The sequence below is a fragment of the Delphinus delphis genome, chromosome 19 (genome assembly GCF_949987515.2).
Source record: "Delphinus delphis chromosome 19, mDelDel1.2, whole genome shotgun sequence".
In the NCBI taxonomy this organism is placed as follows: domain Eukaryota; kingdom Metazoa; phylum Chordata; class Mammalia; order Artiodactyla; family Delphinidae; genus Delphinus; species Delphinus delphis.
In genome coordinates this window covers 48,943,026-48,961,870 of record NC_082701.1, presented here as the reverse complement: position 1 = coordinate 48,961,870, position 18,845 = coordinate 48,943,026, and the positions used below count along the sequence as shown (strand labels likewise).

The 18,845-nt window shown below is 48.9% G+C and overlaps 1 protein-coding gene across 1 annotated transcript in view; it reads right to left on the bottom strand.

The window, feature by feature from the left end:
• Window positions 1–18,845, bottom strand: part of PITPNM3 (PITPNM family member 3) — a 90,065-nt gene that overhangs the window by 45,389 nt on the left and 25,831 nt on the right. The window contains exon 3 of the mRNA XM_059997811.1: window positions 17,851–17,958. Within this exon, the coding sequence (XP_059853794.1) occupies window positions 17,851–17,958 (108 nt within the window). The remainder of the gene's footprint in view (window positions 1–17,850; window positions 17,959–18,845) is intronic.

The window sequence follows — 18,845 nt, the reverse complement described above, 5'->3', positions numbered from 1 at the left end:
GCTAGAGGCAGGATCCTGCTGCCCAGGTGGGACCCTCTCTCCTGACCCTGACCATGCCGGCAGAACCTACAGATACCAGGTCTGGTGTCCCCAGTTTCCTGAGCAAGTCTGAAGTCCCCCCAAAAATGTGTCCAGAGCTTCCCCAAGAACCCCAGTTCTCCAAGGAAGGTTCCAGGGCACAGAAAGAAGCCAGCTCCAGGCCTCTGCCAGGGGCCTTGAACGCCCTTCCTTGTGCAAAGCTGCCGGTCCCTCCCCTGCAGACTCAAGGGTGGCTCTAGTGTAGGAAATGCCACCACCTCCCCGCCAACAATCCAGGGGCTGATGGGCGACTCCCTTCCAAGGGAATGAACCATCCCAGATGCCATGCACTGGAATCCACTGCCCTGTTTCTGCAGCCTCTGCCTGCTAGGGCTGCCTTCATGGCTCATGTCACCTGAATCCTAATCTGTCTCCCTCCTCCATGGGATCAGGGCCTCTGGGCACTCTCAAAGGCAGGAGTAGGGAATGGAAAGAGCATAGACTTGGAGTCAGGAGGCTGAGATTCCCATCCAGGTTCCCATGGACTCGGACTCACTGTGTGACCTGAGGCAAGTCACTTTCCCTCTCTGGGCCTCATTCCCACAATCCAGTGTGGGTCCAGTGCTCTCTAAGGACCCTACAAGTACTGAAAGTCCTTGGTTGTACTGCATTTCGGTTAAACACCTGGACTCAAATCTTGGTAACCATGTACGCTTGGACAAGTTACTTAACCTCTGCATGCCTCAGTCTTCTAATCTATAAAATGGGGACAGGAGTGCTACCTACCTCAGAGGGTTATTGTGAGTATCAAATGATTAATGTGTGTAAACCCCTTAGCACACAGCCCAGCACACAGCAGCCATTCAAGGTGTGAGGAGTGGTCTTACTGTTGCTTCATTTACTTATTTACTTTTAACAACTGGCTCAAGATCTCATCTCTTTTGTCACCATCACGACTCCAGGTGGAGTCAGGTAGAGAGGCTCAATGGTTAGTGCTGGGTGCCAGCTCACAGTGCTCCCCGGGCCCAGGGGTCACGGCAGAGCCCGTGCTCCAGAGAGGCCCAGGTAGAGAACAGAGGCCTGGGCACCCTCGCAGAGTAGCCCCCCGACAGCATGACAAGGCGCCCGCAGACCGCTTCCCTGGGTGCCAGAGCAGCACTGATGCGGACAGAGCAAGGGAGATCCCACATCAGATGTCAGATGCGTAGGTCAGGACCGAACACGAGCGTCCTGTCTGAGCACCAGCTGAGTCCAGGGGGAAAGTCAGCTCCCGCCATCCAGCAGGACAGATGCTTCACATCGAGATGAAGTCACTCACTTATAAAACCCCTTCTATTTCTCTATCTGCCAAGCACTGTGCCAGGGACCGTGGGGGACACGGAGAGGAAAAAGTCAAGGTGAGATGAGGAAGGAGGAGGGAGAGACTCGCTCTGACCGAGCGACCCTGGGGAAGGTGCGACAGAGCCATGACTTGAGAGCCTCGGGGCAAACATAGCTTTGACAGGGACAGCACCCAGCAGGACATTGCAAGCAGCCAGCGAGACCCCGTCCGCAGCACGTGGAACCAAGGAAAGGCAGGTGTAGGGGAGCGGGGCCCGGGGCAGATAAGGAAAGGCAGGTGTAGGGGAGCGGGGCCCGGGGCAGATAAGGAAAGGCAGGTGTAGGGGAGCGGGGCCCGGGGAAGATAAGACAACTGCAGCTTGGAGAGGCGGAGGGGTTCACTAGCTCTTCCAAACCCGAGTCTCCCGCCATTTCTACTGTGCCCCAAACCAACTACATAATGAGCAGGGCCTAGTGCAAAATGAAAAGGCCCTCATTCAAAAAGCAAAAAAAAAAAAACAAAAAAAAAAAACCTGGGGATTCCCTGGCGGTCCAGTAGGTAGGACCCGCGTTTTCACTGCCAAGGGCACAGGTTTAATCTCGAGTCGGGAACTAAGATCCCACAAGCCATGAGGCCCAGCCAAAAACAAAAGAAAAAAAAAACTGTTAAAGGTACTAAAATACAGTTTTCCCTTTGTCCTTTCCTGACCTGTCCTGGTGTTTTTTATTTGCTACTTAATGTGTGCTCCCTCGTGCACAGGGATACCTGAGGAGTGAGTGTAGACATTCACAGGTGCCCGGGGGCGCCCAGGCACATGGGCCATCAGCTACCAGAGTCCCCCTCCCGCCAGCCGCTGGACCCTGGCACCGTGCCGTGACCGAGAGCAGGAAAGCTTCCCACTGCCCGCTGCCCCGACCCCTCCGGGCAGGCAGGTGACCCCCAAGGGTACCGCAGCCTCCGCATCAAAACACTCTAGGTCCCTGGATGGGGCGGGTGAGAGGCCTGCCCTCTCTGAGTCACCCACCGAAGGCACCGCAGCTCTGCCAGCCCAGGGTGGGGACGGCTGCTCTGTACTGACACTGGGCTCCATGCCTCTGACCCCAACCATCCCGGCACCCAGGCCCCTGCTTGGGGGAGGACAGTAGTTGTCTCTGGGCAGGTGCAGGGAGGAGGAAGCTGGGTGGCAGAGGGCAGGAGAGAGGGAGGCCAAGAGCCCATCCTGGGAGGCAGGGAGGGGGTGGGAGGCGGCCCGACGCGTGAACCAAGCTCCCAGTCCCAGCACATGCTCCACTGTCCCATCGAGCGGCACTTACAAAACACAGAGCTGAAGACAAAATCATTCAGAATTGAGATCATGAAACCCCAAGCCCCAGGCCTTTCAGAGCACTGGCCACAGCCCTGACTATAGCACATACACCTCTGGTGTTTCTCTAGTACCTGCTCTGAGCCAGACCCTGGGGGAAGGGGAGGCGATGGGCCAGGTCTAGCCCATCACCTCCCTGTTCTCAGGCCAGGCCCTAGGAGCGACTCACCTAGATGGTTTACAAGATGCTGCTACCAAGCAATACTTCATTACCAGAAAGGAAATAGGATTTGTAGCCCAGGCAGGATTTCAGTGGGCAATAATGCCTGCTGGGGAAGTGGAGCTGGGTCATTAAAGCTGGGGGTAGGGGGGAAGCAGGGGTGCAGAGGCGAAAAGAAGCCAGGAGGGAATGTCACTGAGAAGCTGGAACGCAGGATTCACACCGGTGTCACGTGGGTAGAAGGAAGAATGCTGGGGAGGCCAGAGCCGGCCCCAGCAGTGCAGGCTCAGGTGTGGAAACCAGAAAGGCTGCCCCTGGGCTGCAGAGCTTGGGGTCTGCCCAGTGCTTTCCCACCTGTTAGATCACGAAGATCTCACACCTGTGCGGAGAAGGGTGCCTTCACAGAAGAGGAAGCTGAGGCTCAGAAGGATGACGTCACTTACCCAAGTTTATATCTGGTCCCTTTCAACACCCCTCACATCTCCTGGGGGCGCTTCCCATGACCTCTGCCCCCTATCGGGGGAGGGGCTTTCTAGAGCAGGGGCTTCCTGGGATGGCTCAGGCAGTGTGGGAGGTGCTTCCTGAAGTTGGGGTGGGGGTGGGGGTGGGGGGTCAGGGGCCGAGGAGTGGGGAGCAGGGGGAATGGAGAAGGGGTTGTTTGTAAGGGCTGCCGGGGAAAGGATCCAGCCCCGCAGTCCCTCACAGCCACCAGCAGGCGAGCGCGGAGGAGTCCGCGGTGAAGCCGGCTTCCTGATTAGCAGGCTCCCTGGACGCGGGTGATTAACCAGATGTGCCGCTGCTTCAGCCACTGTCTAAATGAGACCCCACTTGGCCTACGCTCTCCAGGGCCCCTGGGCCCAACAGGCTCGCCTCAGCTGAAGCTTTCTGCAAATGCAGAAGCTGCCAGCAGCTCCCGCAAACACGACAGGCTACACAGGGAGGGCAGGGCCTCCGTCGCCCACTGATCCCGCCTGTCCCAACCTCACACCCCCGCGCATCTGAGCCCCATCATTTCCTCCAAGAAGATGCTTCCATATCCCGCCCATGGTTTCCTGAGTGATTTTATATTTCCTCTTTCCAATCCCGTTCCAACAAACGGTGAGCTCCCCGAGAGCAAGAGAAGCAAAGTGTGTGGCCAAGAACAGAAACACTTTCACCAAACACCTGAAACAGGAGGACTGGGTGGCTGCTGAGGGAGCAATTCAGGCAGACGGGGCCTCGGGGAAGAAGGAATCGGGATTTCTCCTCCTGACACGCCAGAAAGGGTCTGAGCAGGCCCCGTGGAGCAGGAATGGGGGCAACTGAAGCCCTGTGATCTGCCAGGCTCTGGCCAGCCTGGTAACTCAGCCCACGCAGTGGGGCTGAGAAGGAAAGACCCGCATACTCCCCCCTGCTCAGGGTGCTCCCCACACGCTGAGCCTCTGCTGAGTTGCAAGGTCAAGATTCACCCTCATCACCTCTCACCCGGCCCATCACAACCCCCTCTACACTCATTCCCTGGTCCCTCCTATTATCTTCTGCATCGGCTTCCAGAAGGATCTCTCTAAAATGCAGCTTGTCCCTCCCGCTTAAACTGTTCTGTGGGTCCCCGGGGGCACCCCTGATGTTCAAGGCCTTCCCTTCAGCTTCCCCACTCCTACCTCTTCTCCGAGATCCCCCCACCCCCCCGGTCACCCCCCCAGCCCGATGCCTAGCCTCCCAACTCCAGTTAAGACGAACTCTGAGTAGCTACCCAAATTCCCCTGCCTTCTCACACCTCCCTCCGGACCTTTGCACCTGCTGTTCCCTCTGCCTGCTGCACCCTCACGGGTCTGTCCAGAGCCCCGAAAGGCCTCCTTCATGCCTCACATCTCAGCTCCGGCTCCGGGTCCTTCTCTGGTCCCTCTGGACCTTGTTCCCACTCTTGTTAGAGTAATTAGCTCACTGGCCTGGAGCGGCCCCACCCCCAAGTCTGGGAGCCAGTCAATTCTGAGTCCATTTCTGAGTCATCAATGTGTCCCCAGCATTGACCGGCACAGGGTCCGACACAGAGTAAGTACCAGTACGTGTGTCCTGAATGCATTAGGGAGGGAGGGAGGGAGGGAGGGCACGAATGCGTGATGAGCACCTCACTGCTTCCGGTTCAGAAAAGGAGGCAAAGCATCACCACCCAGAAAGGCACAGCTGTAAACAGACGGGTCAGCACTGCAGGGGCAGCCCACGTAAGCAGTGCCGAGCAAGAGGGAGGTGCTCTGGGAGAGGCTGGGCCAGTGGGGAGGCCCCCTGGGGAAGTGCACAGGATTACGAGAGATGGAGAGGAAATCAGGGGAAAGGCGGGGGGCGGGGGGGGGTGCGGGAAGCAGGCAGAGCTCAAGTGGGCTTGAGAGTCAGCAAGCAGCCCCTGGGCATTTGGCTGGGACACAGCGTGAACGGAAGGGGGAGGTATAGCCTAGAAGTCATGAATATCAGAGTAGAGATAACCTGGAGATCGCCAGATTTAGCAATGACCTCTGACAGCCCCTGTGTAGTTGTTCCAGGGCTGCTTGACTCCTGCAGGGATGGGGAACGTACTAACCCTAGACAATTATAATTGTTAGAAGGAAGGCTAGAACCAGGATGGCCTCACATGCCAGGCCGGGGGGTTTATACTTCCTTCTTTTTTTTTTTTTTTTAATTTTTATTCATTTATTTATTTACTTTTTTGGGCTGTTTTGGGTCTTCGTTGCTGCTGGCGGGCTTTCTCTAGTTGCGGTGAGCGGAGGCTACTCTTCGTTCCGGTGCACAGGCTTCTCATTGCAGTGGCTTCTCTTGTTCTGGAGCACAGGCTCTAGGCGCGTGGGCTTCAGTAGTTGTGGCACGTGGGCTCAGTAGTTGTGGCACACGGGCTTAGTTGCTCCATGGCATGTGGGATCTTCCCGGACCAGGACTCGAACCCGTGTCCCCTGCATTGGCAGGCGGATTCTTAACCACTGTGCCACCAGGGAAGTCCCTATACTTCCTTCTGCAGCCAACAAACACCTAGTTGCCAACTCCATAGCAGAATGATATTACTGGATTTATATTTTAGAACCATCACAGTAGGATTGGATAAAGTTGGCCAACTGGCAACGAGATCCAGCCTTTTTCTCCTGTCCCATACCCCTAGAAAATGGCATTAACTATTTTGTATGAAGTAATCTTCAGTAGCATTGTAAAACAGGAAGGGATATCCTGGCAGATTAGAAATTCTGAGGTACCCTCAAAAGGCAGAAGGCAGAGAGATCTGATGGAGGGGGTAGGACTGGCTACATAGTTTGTGGGGCCCCTTGTTCAAAATGACTAAGAATTTCAAGATGGTAACAGCAGAGCATAAACTCGAGCGTGAGACTCTGCTATGCATGGAGACTCGTGTGACTGCTAAGGTCAAATGCCCATAAAACCAGGCCAGGAGAGAGGAAACCATAACCTCAACCCTGTACAGAAAGGTCTGGAGCCAAAGGTAGGGGCAGCTCAGAGGGAATGTCAGGGTCATGGGTGGAGAACACAGGAACAAAGGAAGGTTTTGCAACTGTCCGGGCTTCCATGGTAGAGAAGCCAGGTGACTGGGCTCCCCATTCACCCTGCCCACCAACTCCTGCTTGTACCAAGCAGAGGCATCTGTCCCCAGGTGTGAGAAGGGCTGAGTTTGAGGGACAGGACACCCTGCGGGGCTGAAAATACCCAAGAGGGGCAAAGCAGAAGCTAATGGCTCAAGTCACCCTGCAGCATTTCGTACCCTCCCCAATAATAAGATGACAGCAGCTTGCAGTAAATAGACATATCACATCACTCGGAGAGAGGCTAACCGCAAACACAAAGTGCAGTATGTATCCAAATATTACTAAATATAAGAGGAAAACCAACAATGTGAAAGAAAGATACCAAACTCAATGCCTGAAGGAGAGTACAGGAAAACGGATCTGCGGGTTCCTTCAGTTAACTTAGCATCATAATCATGAATGGCTCTCAAATTTAGCAAGCACCAGAATCCCCCAAAGGGCTAGTTAAAACACAGATTCTGAGCCGTACTGATTTCTGATTCCCTAAGTCCACAATTCATATTTCTAATTATTTATTTATTTATTTTTGGCTGCGTTGGGTCTTTGTTGCTGCGTGCGGGCTTTCTCTACTTGCGGTGAGCAGGGGCTACTCTTCATTGCAGTGTGCAGGCTTCTCACTGTGGTGGCTTCTCTTGTTGCAGAGCACAGGCTCTAGGCGCGGGCTTCAGTAGTTGTGGCACACGGGCTCAGTAGTTGTGGCTCATGGGCTTAGTTGCTCCGTGGCATGTGGGATCTTCCTGGACGAGGGCTCGAACCCCTGTCCCCTGCATTGGCAGGAGGATTCTTAACCACTGCGCCACCAGGGAAGTCCCACACAGTTCGTATTTCTGATGGTTTCCAAGTGAGGCTAATTGTGTTGGTCCAGGGACCACTCTTTAAGAATCACATATCTAGAAATAAGGGTATAAACTAGAGTCAGAGGGTGAGTGGCAGGAAGAAACAGCTCTCTGGAAAGCTCGAGGCAGAGAAGTTGATCAGGGACATCTAGGCAGTGACTGCTCCCTTTGTCTCTATGAGAATGTGGCCTTGATGACACTAAGTTTGTTTCAGAAACAAGAAGGGCCCTGATTGTAGTCTCTCTTAAGTGACAGCTCATAGACTATTAGCACAGCTTATTCTGGAAGAGATATGTAAATCCTGAGCATAAAGGATTAGTGATACGGCAAGATCCAAGTGGAATTTATCCCAGGAATGAAAGATTGTTCAATATATGAAAATCCATCAGTGTAATATGCTATATTAATACAATAAAGGACCAAAACCACATGATCATCTCAACAGATGCAGAAGAAGCATTTGGCAAAATCTAACATCCTTTCATAAAAGCTCTCAAGAAACTGGAGGGAATCTCTTCAACCACAGAAAGGACTACAACAAAAAAACCTCACAGCTAACATCATATTTAATGGTGAAAGACTGAAAAGTTTTCCCCTAAGATCAGGAACAAGACAAGATGTTGGTTCTCATCATTTCTATTCAATATTATACTGGAGAGTCTAGCCAGGAAAATTAGACAATGAAAGGAAATAAAAGGCATCCAGTTTGGACAGATTGGACTCCCTCTATTTGGAAATTGTATATATAGAAAATCCTAAGGAATCCCCCCAAAATAAAACCAATAAATGAGTTCAGCAAAGTTGAGGTATACAACATCAATTTACAAAAATAAATTGTATTTCTACACACTTACAATAAACAATCTATAAATGAAATTAAGAAAACAATTTTGGCTACAATAGCATCGAAAAGAATAAAACGCTTAGGAATGGATTTAACAAAACAAGTGTAAGACTTGTACACTGAAAACTATAAAACGTCATTAAAAGAAATTAAAGAAGACCTAAATAAATGGAAAGACATTGCATGTTCATGCGTTAGAAAACTAATAATGTTAAGCTAGCAATACTTCCAAAATTGATCTGGAAGATGCAACAACAATCCCTATCAAAATCCCAGCTGGGGGCTTCCCTGGTGGCGCAGTGGTTGAGAGTCCGCCTGCCGATGCAGGGGACACAGGTTTGTGCCCCGGTCCGGGAAGATCCCACATGCCGTGGAGCGGCTGGACCCGTGAGCCATGGCCGCTGAGCCTGCGTGTCTGGAGCCTGTGCTCCACAACGGGAGAGGCCACGACAGTGAGAGGCCCGCGTGCCGCAAAAAAAAAAAAAAAAATCCCAGCTGGATTTTTTGCAGAAACTGATGAGCTGATTCTAAAATCCACGTGGAAATGCAAGGAACACAGAAGAGCCAAACTTGCAAGAAAAGAACGTGCAAAAAAAAAAGTTGGTGGACTCCCATTTCCTGATTTCAAACTTACTACAAGTGTACCGTAATAAAGACTCTGTGGTACTGGCACAAAGATAGACATATGTATAAGTGGAACAGAACTGAATGTCCAGAAATAAACCCATATGTTTATGATTAATTGATTTTTGACAAGCGTACCAAGATAATTCAATGGAGGAAAGAATAATTTCTTTTCAATAAATGGTACTAGTACCACTGGTTACCCACATGCAAAAGAATGAACTTGAATCCCTACCTCACAGCATATACAAAAATTAACCCGAAGTGGATCCAAGACCTAAATATAAAAGCTAAAACTATAAAACTCTTAAGAGAAAACATAGGGGTAAACCTTCGTGACCTTGCATTAGGCAATGGTGTTTTAGATATGGCACCAAAAGCACACACAATAAAATTAAAAATAGATAAATTGGACTTTGTAAAATTTTTTAAAATTTGTGCTCCAAAGGACATGATCAAGGAAGTGAATGGACAATCTGCAGAATGGGAGAAATATTTGTAAATTATACAACTGATAAGGGTCTAGCATACAGAATATATACAGAACCCTTACAACTCAACAATAAAAAGACAACCCAATTTTTTTTTGGCTGTGCTGCACAGCGTGTGAGATCTTAGTTCCCTGACCAGCGATCGAACCCATGGCCCCCACAGTGGAAGCTTGGAATCCTAACCACTGAACCTGCAGGGAATTCCCAAGACAACCCAACTTTTAAAAGGGCAAAAGATCTGAATAGACATTTCTTCAAAGAAGATGAACAATGACCAATAAGCACATGAAAAGAAGCTCAACATAATTAGTCATTAGGGAGATGCAAATCAAAACCACAATTATATACCACTTCACACCCTCTAGGATGGCTAAAACCAAAAAGACAGACAATAACAGGTGTTGGCAAGAATGTAGAGAAATTTGAACCCTTATAAAGTGCTGGTAGGAATGTAAAGTGGTGCAGCCACTTTGGAAAAGAGTTTGTCAGTTCTTCCAAAAGTTAAACAGTTACCATACGATACATCAATTCCACTCATAGATATATACACCCAAGAGAAAATACGTCCACACAAAAACTTGTACACAGATATTTTTGACAGCATTATTTATAGCAGTCAAAAAGCGGAAAAAACCCAAATGTCCATTGACTGATGAATGGACAACCAACATGTGATCTATCCATACTATAGAATATTATTCAGACACAAAGTGGAATGAAGTACTGATTCATGCTACAACATGGATGAATCTCAGAAACATTATGCTAGACAAGGACAGCAGCCACAAAAGACCACATTGTTTGACTTCATGTATATGAAATTCCAGGGGCTTGGGGATAGGAAAATGGGGATTGACTGCTCATGGGTATGGGGTGTTTTTGGGGGGAGTGACAAAAATGTTTCACAGCTAGATAATAGTGATAATTGCACAACTTCAAAAATATATTAAAACCATAAAACTGTACACTTTAAAAGGGTGAATTTTAGGGGCTTCCCTGGTGGTGCAGTGGTTGAGAGTCCGCATGCCGATGCAGGGGACACGGGTTCGTGCCCCGGTCCGGGAAGATCCCACATGCCGCGGCGCGGCTGGGCCCGTGAGCCATGGCCGCTGAGACTGCGCGTCCAGAGCCTGTGCTCCGCAACGGGAGAGGCCACGACAATGAGAGGCCCGCATACCGGAAAAAAAAAAAAAAAAAAGGGTGAATTTTATGATATGTGAATTATGTCTCAATTTAAAAAAGAATTTGGCAAGACCTGCTTTACTTGGACAACGTTAATGACAGCTGTGTGTTTCCTTAGACAATTAGAACCAAGCTCGATCCTGCTCCATGTTATAATCTCACTTATGGGTCTTTGGGTAATTAATCCAATCTGAAGTGTGTGTGGTCTATTCCCATCCACTTCTGACAGACCAGAAAACTGAAACTTAAAAGAACAAGGAGATAGAGACTCTAAAAAGCATGGAATGAGTCCATGACATCTGTGAATCCGTATCAGATTGTTATGAAAAAGAACCAACCAGAGCACATGAAAATGAAAAGATGATTGTTAAAAAAAAAAAAAAGAAGAGTTGATCAGAAGAACGGAAACAGCCAAAGAAGAGAGAAGTTGGGGAGCTGTTGATGAGTTGGAACAAAGGACTACTTCCAGAACCCAGCAAGAACCAAGAAATAAGAATAGGCAGGGCAAGCTGAGACGTGGTTCCAGCAACTATCTAAGTTTTGGAAGGAGAAAACATAGTGAAAGAAATACTTGAAGAAATAATCAAAAGAAAATGTCACAGTAATAAAAAAAAAAAGAGGACACTAGGTTCAGACACAGCAAACAACAAAACCTCATCTGCAAACTTGGCTGTGACTTCAGAATGCAAAGAATAAAGCTTTTAAAAACTGAAAGCTTCAACAAGAGGGAAGAACAGATTACCCACACATTTGCCTCAGACTTCTCACCAACAACACCAAATGCGAGAAGGCCATGAGGAATGTCTTCAGAGATAGTTTGGAATACGATTATTCCAAAAGGTGTAAAGGCAAAATGAACACATGCTGAGAAATGCAAGGGCTTGGAAAATGACTATCCCTACCTGACAGTCCCTACCTGAAAGAATTACTTGAGGAGACATTCTAATTAACAGAGGAAGTAAATCCAAGAGGAAGTCATGGAATTTAAGAAGCAGCGGTGAAAACTATACACTAAGGGCTTCCCTGGTGGCGCAGTGGTTGAGAGTCCGCCTGCCGATGCAGGGGACACGGGTTCGTGTCCCGGTCCGGGAAGATCCCACGTGCCGCGGAGCGGCTGGGCCCATGAGCCATGGCCACTGAGCCTGCGCGTCCGGAGCCTGTGCTCCGCAGCAGGAGAGGCTACAACAGTGAGGGGCCCGCGTACAGCAAAAAAAAAAAAAACATACACTACAAAGGTGAACGCTGGCACTTCCCTGGCAGTCCACTGGTTAAGACTCCACGCTTCCACTGCAGGGGGCGTGGGTTCAATCCCTGGTCTGGGAACTGAGATCCCCCAGGCCAGGCCGAGGCATGGCCAAAAAAAAAAAAAACCAGGGTGAATGTTACCTAATGTAAATCATACCTCAATACACTTAACTGAGGAGGGGGAGGAGGAAAGGGGAGGGGGAAGGGTGGGAGGAGAAGAGGGAGGGGATTACAGCATTACAGTCAAGATCAAATAAGAAAGCCTGGATCACTCTTACCACTCAGCATCTATCTGGAGATCCTGTGCAATGCAATTTAATAAGAAAAATAAGTAAGCTGGGTAAATATTGGCAAGGATATAACTGTTGAGATTTGTAAACAATGTGACACTCTACCGAAATAAACCCAACAGATTAACTGACAAACTATTAGAAAATAAGAAAATTCAGCCAAGTGGCAGGAATTCAAGACACAAAGATTTCAAATACACAGCAGACAAATAATTTATAACCAAAATACAGGGAAAGAGCTCCTAAAAACCAAGAAGAAAAAGACAATTCAGTAGAAGATGAACAAAAAGCATGATTAAGAAACTCAGAGAAAAAGAAAATGGAGTTGGGCAACACATTATGGAAAGATGATTGCTCTCACTAGCAGTCAAGTAAGGACAAAGCAAAACAAGAAAATGTCTTCATCCGTCAAGTTGATGATATCAAGTCTGGTGACACTGTGGGGAAATGGCTCACCTAATCCACAGCTGGTGTGGATATAAATTTGCACAATCTTTTTGGAAAACTGTTTAGCAGTATCTATTACAGGTTTCAATGCTTATACTCTTAACCCATGTATCATTGTTTTAATGATGAAAAATTCCAATGTTTATCACTACACAGTGGTTAGATAAATTATGGTACATCTATTATAGAGAATACTATAGTACAGGTAAAAATAATGAGTCAACTCTATAAATACTCACAGGAAAAGCTCTCCTAGATCTACTATGAAATGGAAAAAATAAGTTAAATTGCAACAATGACATCTAATGTCTATCTCTAGAGAGATACCCTCCATGTTGATATACTTTGAAGTGAGGTCTGCAATTGAAGCAGTAGATAAGGAAGACTGGTTTATTTGTATTGATGGTTTATTTGTATTGTTTGTTTATTTACAACAAGAATATATTCAAGTGGGAATTCCCTGGCGGTCCAGTGGTTAGGACTCTGCGCTTTCACTGCCGAAGGCACGGGTTCAATCCCTGGTCAGGGAACTAAGATCCCATACGCCACAAGCCGTGGCCAAAAAAACAGAGGAAGAATGTATTCAGGAAATAATATGGTTATTTGTACACCAATGTTCATAGCACCATTATTCACAATAGCTAAAAGGTGAAAACATGTCTATCAATAGATGAATGGATAAACAACACATGGTAGATACATGCGATGGAATATTATTCAGCCTCAAAAAGGAAGAAAATCCTGTCACATGTAACAACATGAATGACCCTTGAAGACATGCTAAGTGAAACAAGCCAGACATAAAAAGACAAATTCTGCCTGATTCTACTTATATGAGGCACCTAGAGTGGCCAAGTTCATAGGAACAGAATGTAGAACGGCAGTTCCCAGGGGCTGGGGGAAGGCGGGAATGGGGAGTTATTGTTTAATGGGGACAGAGTTTCAGTTTGAGAGGATGAAAAAGTTCTGGAGCTTCTTCATCCTGGTGGTGATGATTGCACAACAGTGTGAATATATTAATGCCACTAAGCTGTACGCTTGAAAATGGCTAAAATGGTAAGTTTTATATATTTTACCAAATTTTTTAAAACACTAAATAAAAATAACAAGACAAGCAATTGTAAAAATAATAATAAGGTGGACTGAGCTGATGCCAAAGGACCCCTTTCCATGAAAATACTGGGCAATAGGGACTTCCGTGGTGGCGCAGTGAGTAAGACTCCGCGCTCCCAATGCAGGGGGCCCGGGTTCAATCCCTGGTCGGGAACTAGATCCCACATGCACGCCGCAACTAAGAGTCCGCATGCCACAATTAAGGAGCCCGCCCGCCACAACTAAGACCTGGTGCAACCAAATAAATAAGTAAATATTAAAAAAAAAATACTGGGCAATAAATATCCAAAAAAAAAGTAAATATGTAACCGAGCTCAAAATAAAGAATGGATAATATACAAGTGCCAGAAACAAAGAGGGAACTACAATCCAGACACAAAAGCAGAAGCTAATGTAGAGAAGAGCCCTGGAAGACTCAGATGGATAAAGGCTCCAGGGCTAGAGGCTGAGAACAGTATTGCTGTTAACTCCACAGACTTGGCCTCAGCCTGTGGAAGGTGAGGAGCTAGAGCAGCGCCCCCTGTGTAGTAGGGATCCGTGAAGGGCTGCTCCACCCATAAAGAAACATTAAAAAAAAAAAAAAAAAAGGGCTTCCCTGGTGGCGCAGTGGTTGAGAGTCTGCCTGCCGATGCAGGGGACACAGGTTCGTGCCTCGGTCCGGGAAGTTCCCACATGCCGTGGCGCGGCTGGGCCCGTGAGCCATGGCCGCTGAGCCTGCACGTCCGGAGCCTGGGCTCCGCAATGGGAGAGGCCACAACAGTGAGAGGCCCGCATACCGGAAAAAAAAAAAAAAAAAAGTCTTCCGGGGAAGTAGCCAAAAAACCATTCATAGACAGTGGGAAAGAAAAAAGTCACACATGCGTAATTAAAACCCTAAGCCCTTGCCACCTATGGGTGTGGGGTCTAAATTTACACCACTCAAGGAGAATGGAACCGCAAAGCTGTAAATTTAGCATATAAAATGTCCACAATTAGTGAAACACTCAGGCGCAGCAGAGACACAAGACCAATCACTAGAAGGATGTTTTCAAGACCTGGGGGACACAAGATTCCCATAGAAAAGAAAAGGGTGGGGTGTTGACCAAGATGAGTTCACAATAAAAAATGAAGAAACGGGCTTCCCTGGTGGCGCAGTGGTTGGGAGTCCACCTGCTGATGCAGGGGACACGGGTTCACGCCCCGGTCTGGGAGGATCCCACATGCCGCAGAGCGGCTGGGCCCATGAGCCATGGCTGCTGAGCCTGTGCGTCCGGAGCCTGTGTTCTACAACGGGAGAGGCCACAACAGTGAGAGGCCCATGTACCGCAAAAAAAAAAAAAAAAAAAAAAAAAATGAAGAAACAAAACCCATGAGGTACAGGTAGCATCTGCGCAGGTACACACACATGCACACACACATACCAGAATTCGCGCCCTCAAGAACTGGAGATACCAGAGCAGCCTGAACGTACCTATGCAACACAGGCTCCAAATGACTGAGATTCAAGATGGGCCATAGACATAAGTAAGGTTCAGAAGGAAGAAGCTCAGCTCCATTTGGAACTTGCAGAGCATTAAGTGGTTTTGAGATGTCCAGGTACAGGCAAGTAGGAGCCTCCTGAGAATATGAGTCTGGAGCTCAGGGGGTAGGTCTCGGCTAGAGATGAACTTGGGGGTCATCACCAGGGGTAGCTGTGATTGGCCAGGGCCTGAACCGTGGCGGGGGCTGTCTCTGCAGTGAGCCCTGCGTTTAAGGGCAGGAATGTGGAAGGAGGCAGGGGCAGAGCTCGATCTATAACACCAATTTTGATTGCAGCCTTTTCCAGAAAGTGTTTTTAGAACTTCCTCTCCCCAAAAGAGTCCCCAGAGGCTCTCTCCTCAGGCCCCTGACTCAGCCTGTCTTATTGCACTGTAGCCGCGGCCACGATCCTCTTCCTGTCTGCTGTGAGCTCCTACAGAGGTAACAAGGCCAGCCTGCTTCTCTTTATTTCCCCACCATCCTGGGTTGAGCCCACGTCTCGGCTCCAGAAGTGGCTGCTGGAATGAATGAAATCGGCGTGTGTGCTCTGCCATGCTGTGGGAATCCACATCGTGAATCCACAGGGGAATGGGACTCAGAAGGAGCCAGACACACGGCTGGTTTCCTCTTCCTCACCCCTCCTTCTCTCTCTCTCCCTCTGGCTCCCCATTTCATACTGGGAGGAAACAGCATCAATTCTTGGACTCAGGCAAGCCACTGCCCCTAATCCGACCTCTCATGAGCTCCATGATGCATTTGTTAGAACTGTGTTTGCGAAAGACCTTTCACTCTTCTTTCCCCCTTCCCACGTTATAATGACCAGGCACTGAAGGCACTTTGCAAGTATCAGCTCATTTAATGTGTGCAATTTGTGTGCTAGCCCCATTCTGCAGATGAAGAAACTGAGGCTCTGAGAGGCGATGTGACTTTCCTGGCCACAAAGCCATGGGGTGGCAGGGCCAAGGTTCAAACCCAGACCTCTTAGATTCCAAAGCTACGGTTTCAGCCTTGCCCATCGACCTCCATCTGCCTCCTCCTCCCCTGCCCTCCCAGCTCACACTGCTTCTCACTCACCTCCTCCTTAGCTCACACTGTGTCTGAGTCACACATTCCTTGGCAGACAAGCGCGGGTTGGGATGGGAGGGGATGGCCAGATGGGTGGTGAGTACAAGTCTCGGTTTGTCTTTTCATCACTCCAAGCATTGTCCCAGGGAAGCACTTGGAGTCCATGACCCCTTCTGGGCCCCCTCCGGGTTCCTGGGGTGAAGGAAAGAGTAGACAAAGGGTCCATCTGCAAATGAGTAGCAGGGAAGACTGGGAAATTTCCTCTGGACTGGTCTTGGGTACCAGACTCAGAGCCCACTCGTTCTGTGAATGTGACAGTGGCCCAGGAGGGCCTTGCCGTTAAGACTCTGGGTTGCTCGGACTTGACTCTGCCGGGGCTCAGAACTGTGCTGAGCCTTGGTCCAATTTGGGAAGCAAAGCCCTGGTCTGGGAATCAGGAGACTGAAGATCTAAGTGTGATGCTGCCCCCAACTTGGAGGACCTTGGGCAAGATGCAGCTCCTCTGAGCCTTGGGTGCTTCGTTTGTAAAATGGAACAGTCATCCCAGGCCTGTCCATTTCTCAGGATGGGCAAGCTGGTATGGGGCGGGCTCTGAACCAAGGAGGCCGGGATGGGGGAGGGTAAGAAAAGGAACAGATGCTGGGCTAAGACAGCTACCGCCAAGATGGTCAACACCAAAATGGTCATGCTCTTGAGCTAGGCCAGGACTGTCTCACTGAGCGTCTCCTGATAGGTAGCCTGGCCCAGACCATGACAGGAAAGATGCGGCCAAGAGAGGAAGGAAAAGAGGAGATGGGAAGGACGGGAAGTAGGAGGAGTGATATATTGGGTGGGGACGAGGGACAGAAAAAGCTAACAGAAGCAGAGGCACCCTGGGTCCTGGATAGGGTTCTAGCCCCAGCTCTGCTTCTCCCTCCTGTGTGACCTTAGTCAACTACAGCCCCTCTCTGAGCCTCAGGTTCCCCATATGCCATCTCACATTTTATAAGCTCCTTGGTTCCATCCTCCACTTGCCTTGTGAAGCCTGGGTCCATAGGTTCATTGTCAAGAATGCTTCCTTGAGACCCCCTCTCTTGCCTCCTTCTAAAATTCCTGCCTCTCCCCTCTGGGCCCAACAACCCTCAGTTTAAGGGTTGACCCCTTTATGTTTTGACTTACACTCTGTGACACATCACAAGGCAGAAGCCTCAGCTAAATCACCTTTGGCCCCTCCTACCAAGCACTGATACATAGTAGATGCTCAACGAACATTCTGTTCATAACATGAAATGGTCAGATGGACAGAAGGATGGATGCCTAAAAGAATATGCCTGCTTTGTCTGCTGATTAAGCTCCTGGTCAAAACTCCCCTCCTTAAAAAGCCTCTGGGCGAATCCCCAGCCATAACCTTCTTCAACAATTCGACCAAAGGAAGTTACAACCCCAACTGCTGCCCCTCTCCCCTGCCCATTCCCAAAGGCTTTCCAGTTGCTACCCTACATTAACTAGCAGATTCCAAGGAGCTTGGACCCTGCCGCCTGCCCTTAATTACCCATGCTCCTGGGTGGTCATCCAATGAACACAGGAAGCTCTGTTGAAGTATCCTAGAGTTTTTCTGCCACAGAAAACCCTGCAGAAGTCCCCACGAGGATTCCTGCAGGTCATAGAATTCAGGGGTTGTAGGCGAAGTTCCCAGACAGATAGATGACTCTTCGTAGAAAACCCAGGTTCTAGCCCCAAATTGCCGTCATTTCAAACTGCGCACTGTCCGCAACACACACATGTACACACCCAGCCAGGAGAGAAGCAGAACCTTACCTTGATGCTCCTCCAGTTTCCCCATGGTCTCGATCTGCTCCACCAGGTCATTTGAATTCCACTGGCTCATCCCAATGAGGATGGCGTTCTTCCCCTCGGCCACCTCCTCTGTGGAAAGAAATAAAGATGGGCATGAGTCGGCAGGGCCGTGTAGAGGTAGCCCTGACAGAAGCCTATGTCTCAGGGAGTATTTATTTCTTCCTTTGAGTTGAGGAAGAGGTCAACTATTGAAGGTGTCTATAGTTACAGACAGGTATAAGACATCCAGGAATTTTTCATTGCAAGAAGGCATTGTTGTTATACCCTACTGGGTCTCCACATGTTACAGCCAAAAAAAGTAACAAGGGAACAGTCATGAGAGAGGCTGAAAACTCACGGAAGGCTCCACTCCTAGCACTCAGAGTGGCATTTCTTGAAAGGCAGTGTGTTTGGGAAGAAAAAGTAAAGCCTTACCACCAGGTGGCAGTTTTTCTTTGGGTGAGTTACTTGGCTTCTCTGCGCCTCAGTTTTCCTATCAGTAAAATGGGACTGGCAATGTCTAATCATAGCATTGTTGTAAGGATTAAAGGAGAGATAATGAATATAAAGACCTTGGTGCACAGGGGGTGCTTACAGATGGGAGACATTAAGGTTACTTCTTCACGTGAGGAGTGAGTTGCCATCCTTGTTTGAGCAGATCAGGATTTGAGTGGTGTAGGAGCGGCTCTGGAGTAACTGAGAGAGCAGAAGACTTCTGCCTCTAAGCAAGCCTTAAGCTATATGGAACCCTTAACCCACATCTCAAGGTTATGAACCTCTTAATGCTTCCATTCTCCCTTTAGTCCTCCCCTCAACCCTGTCTCTATCCTTGCCCTTTCCCAGTCTGAGCTCAGAGGAATTGGTGAGGTCATATTCCCTAACACACTGAACACAAGCCCCTGGGTCCCACACATCAATTACACATATCTGGTGCAGTCCCTCATCCCCGAAAGGGACATTTCCTCAAGAACAAACCC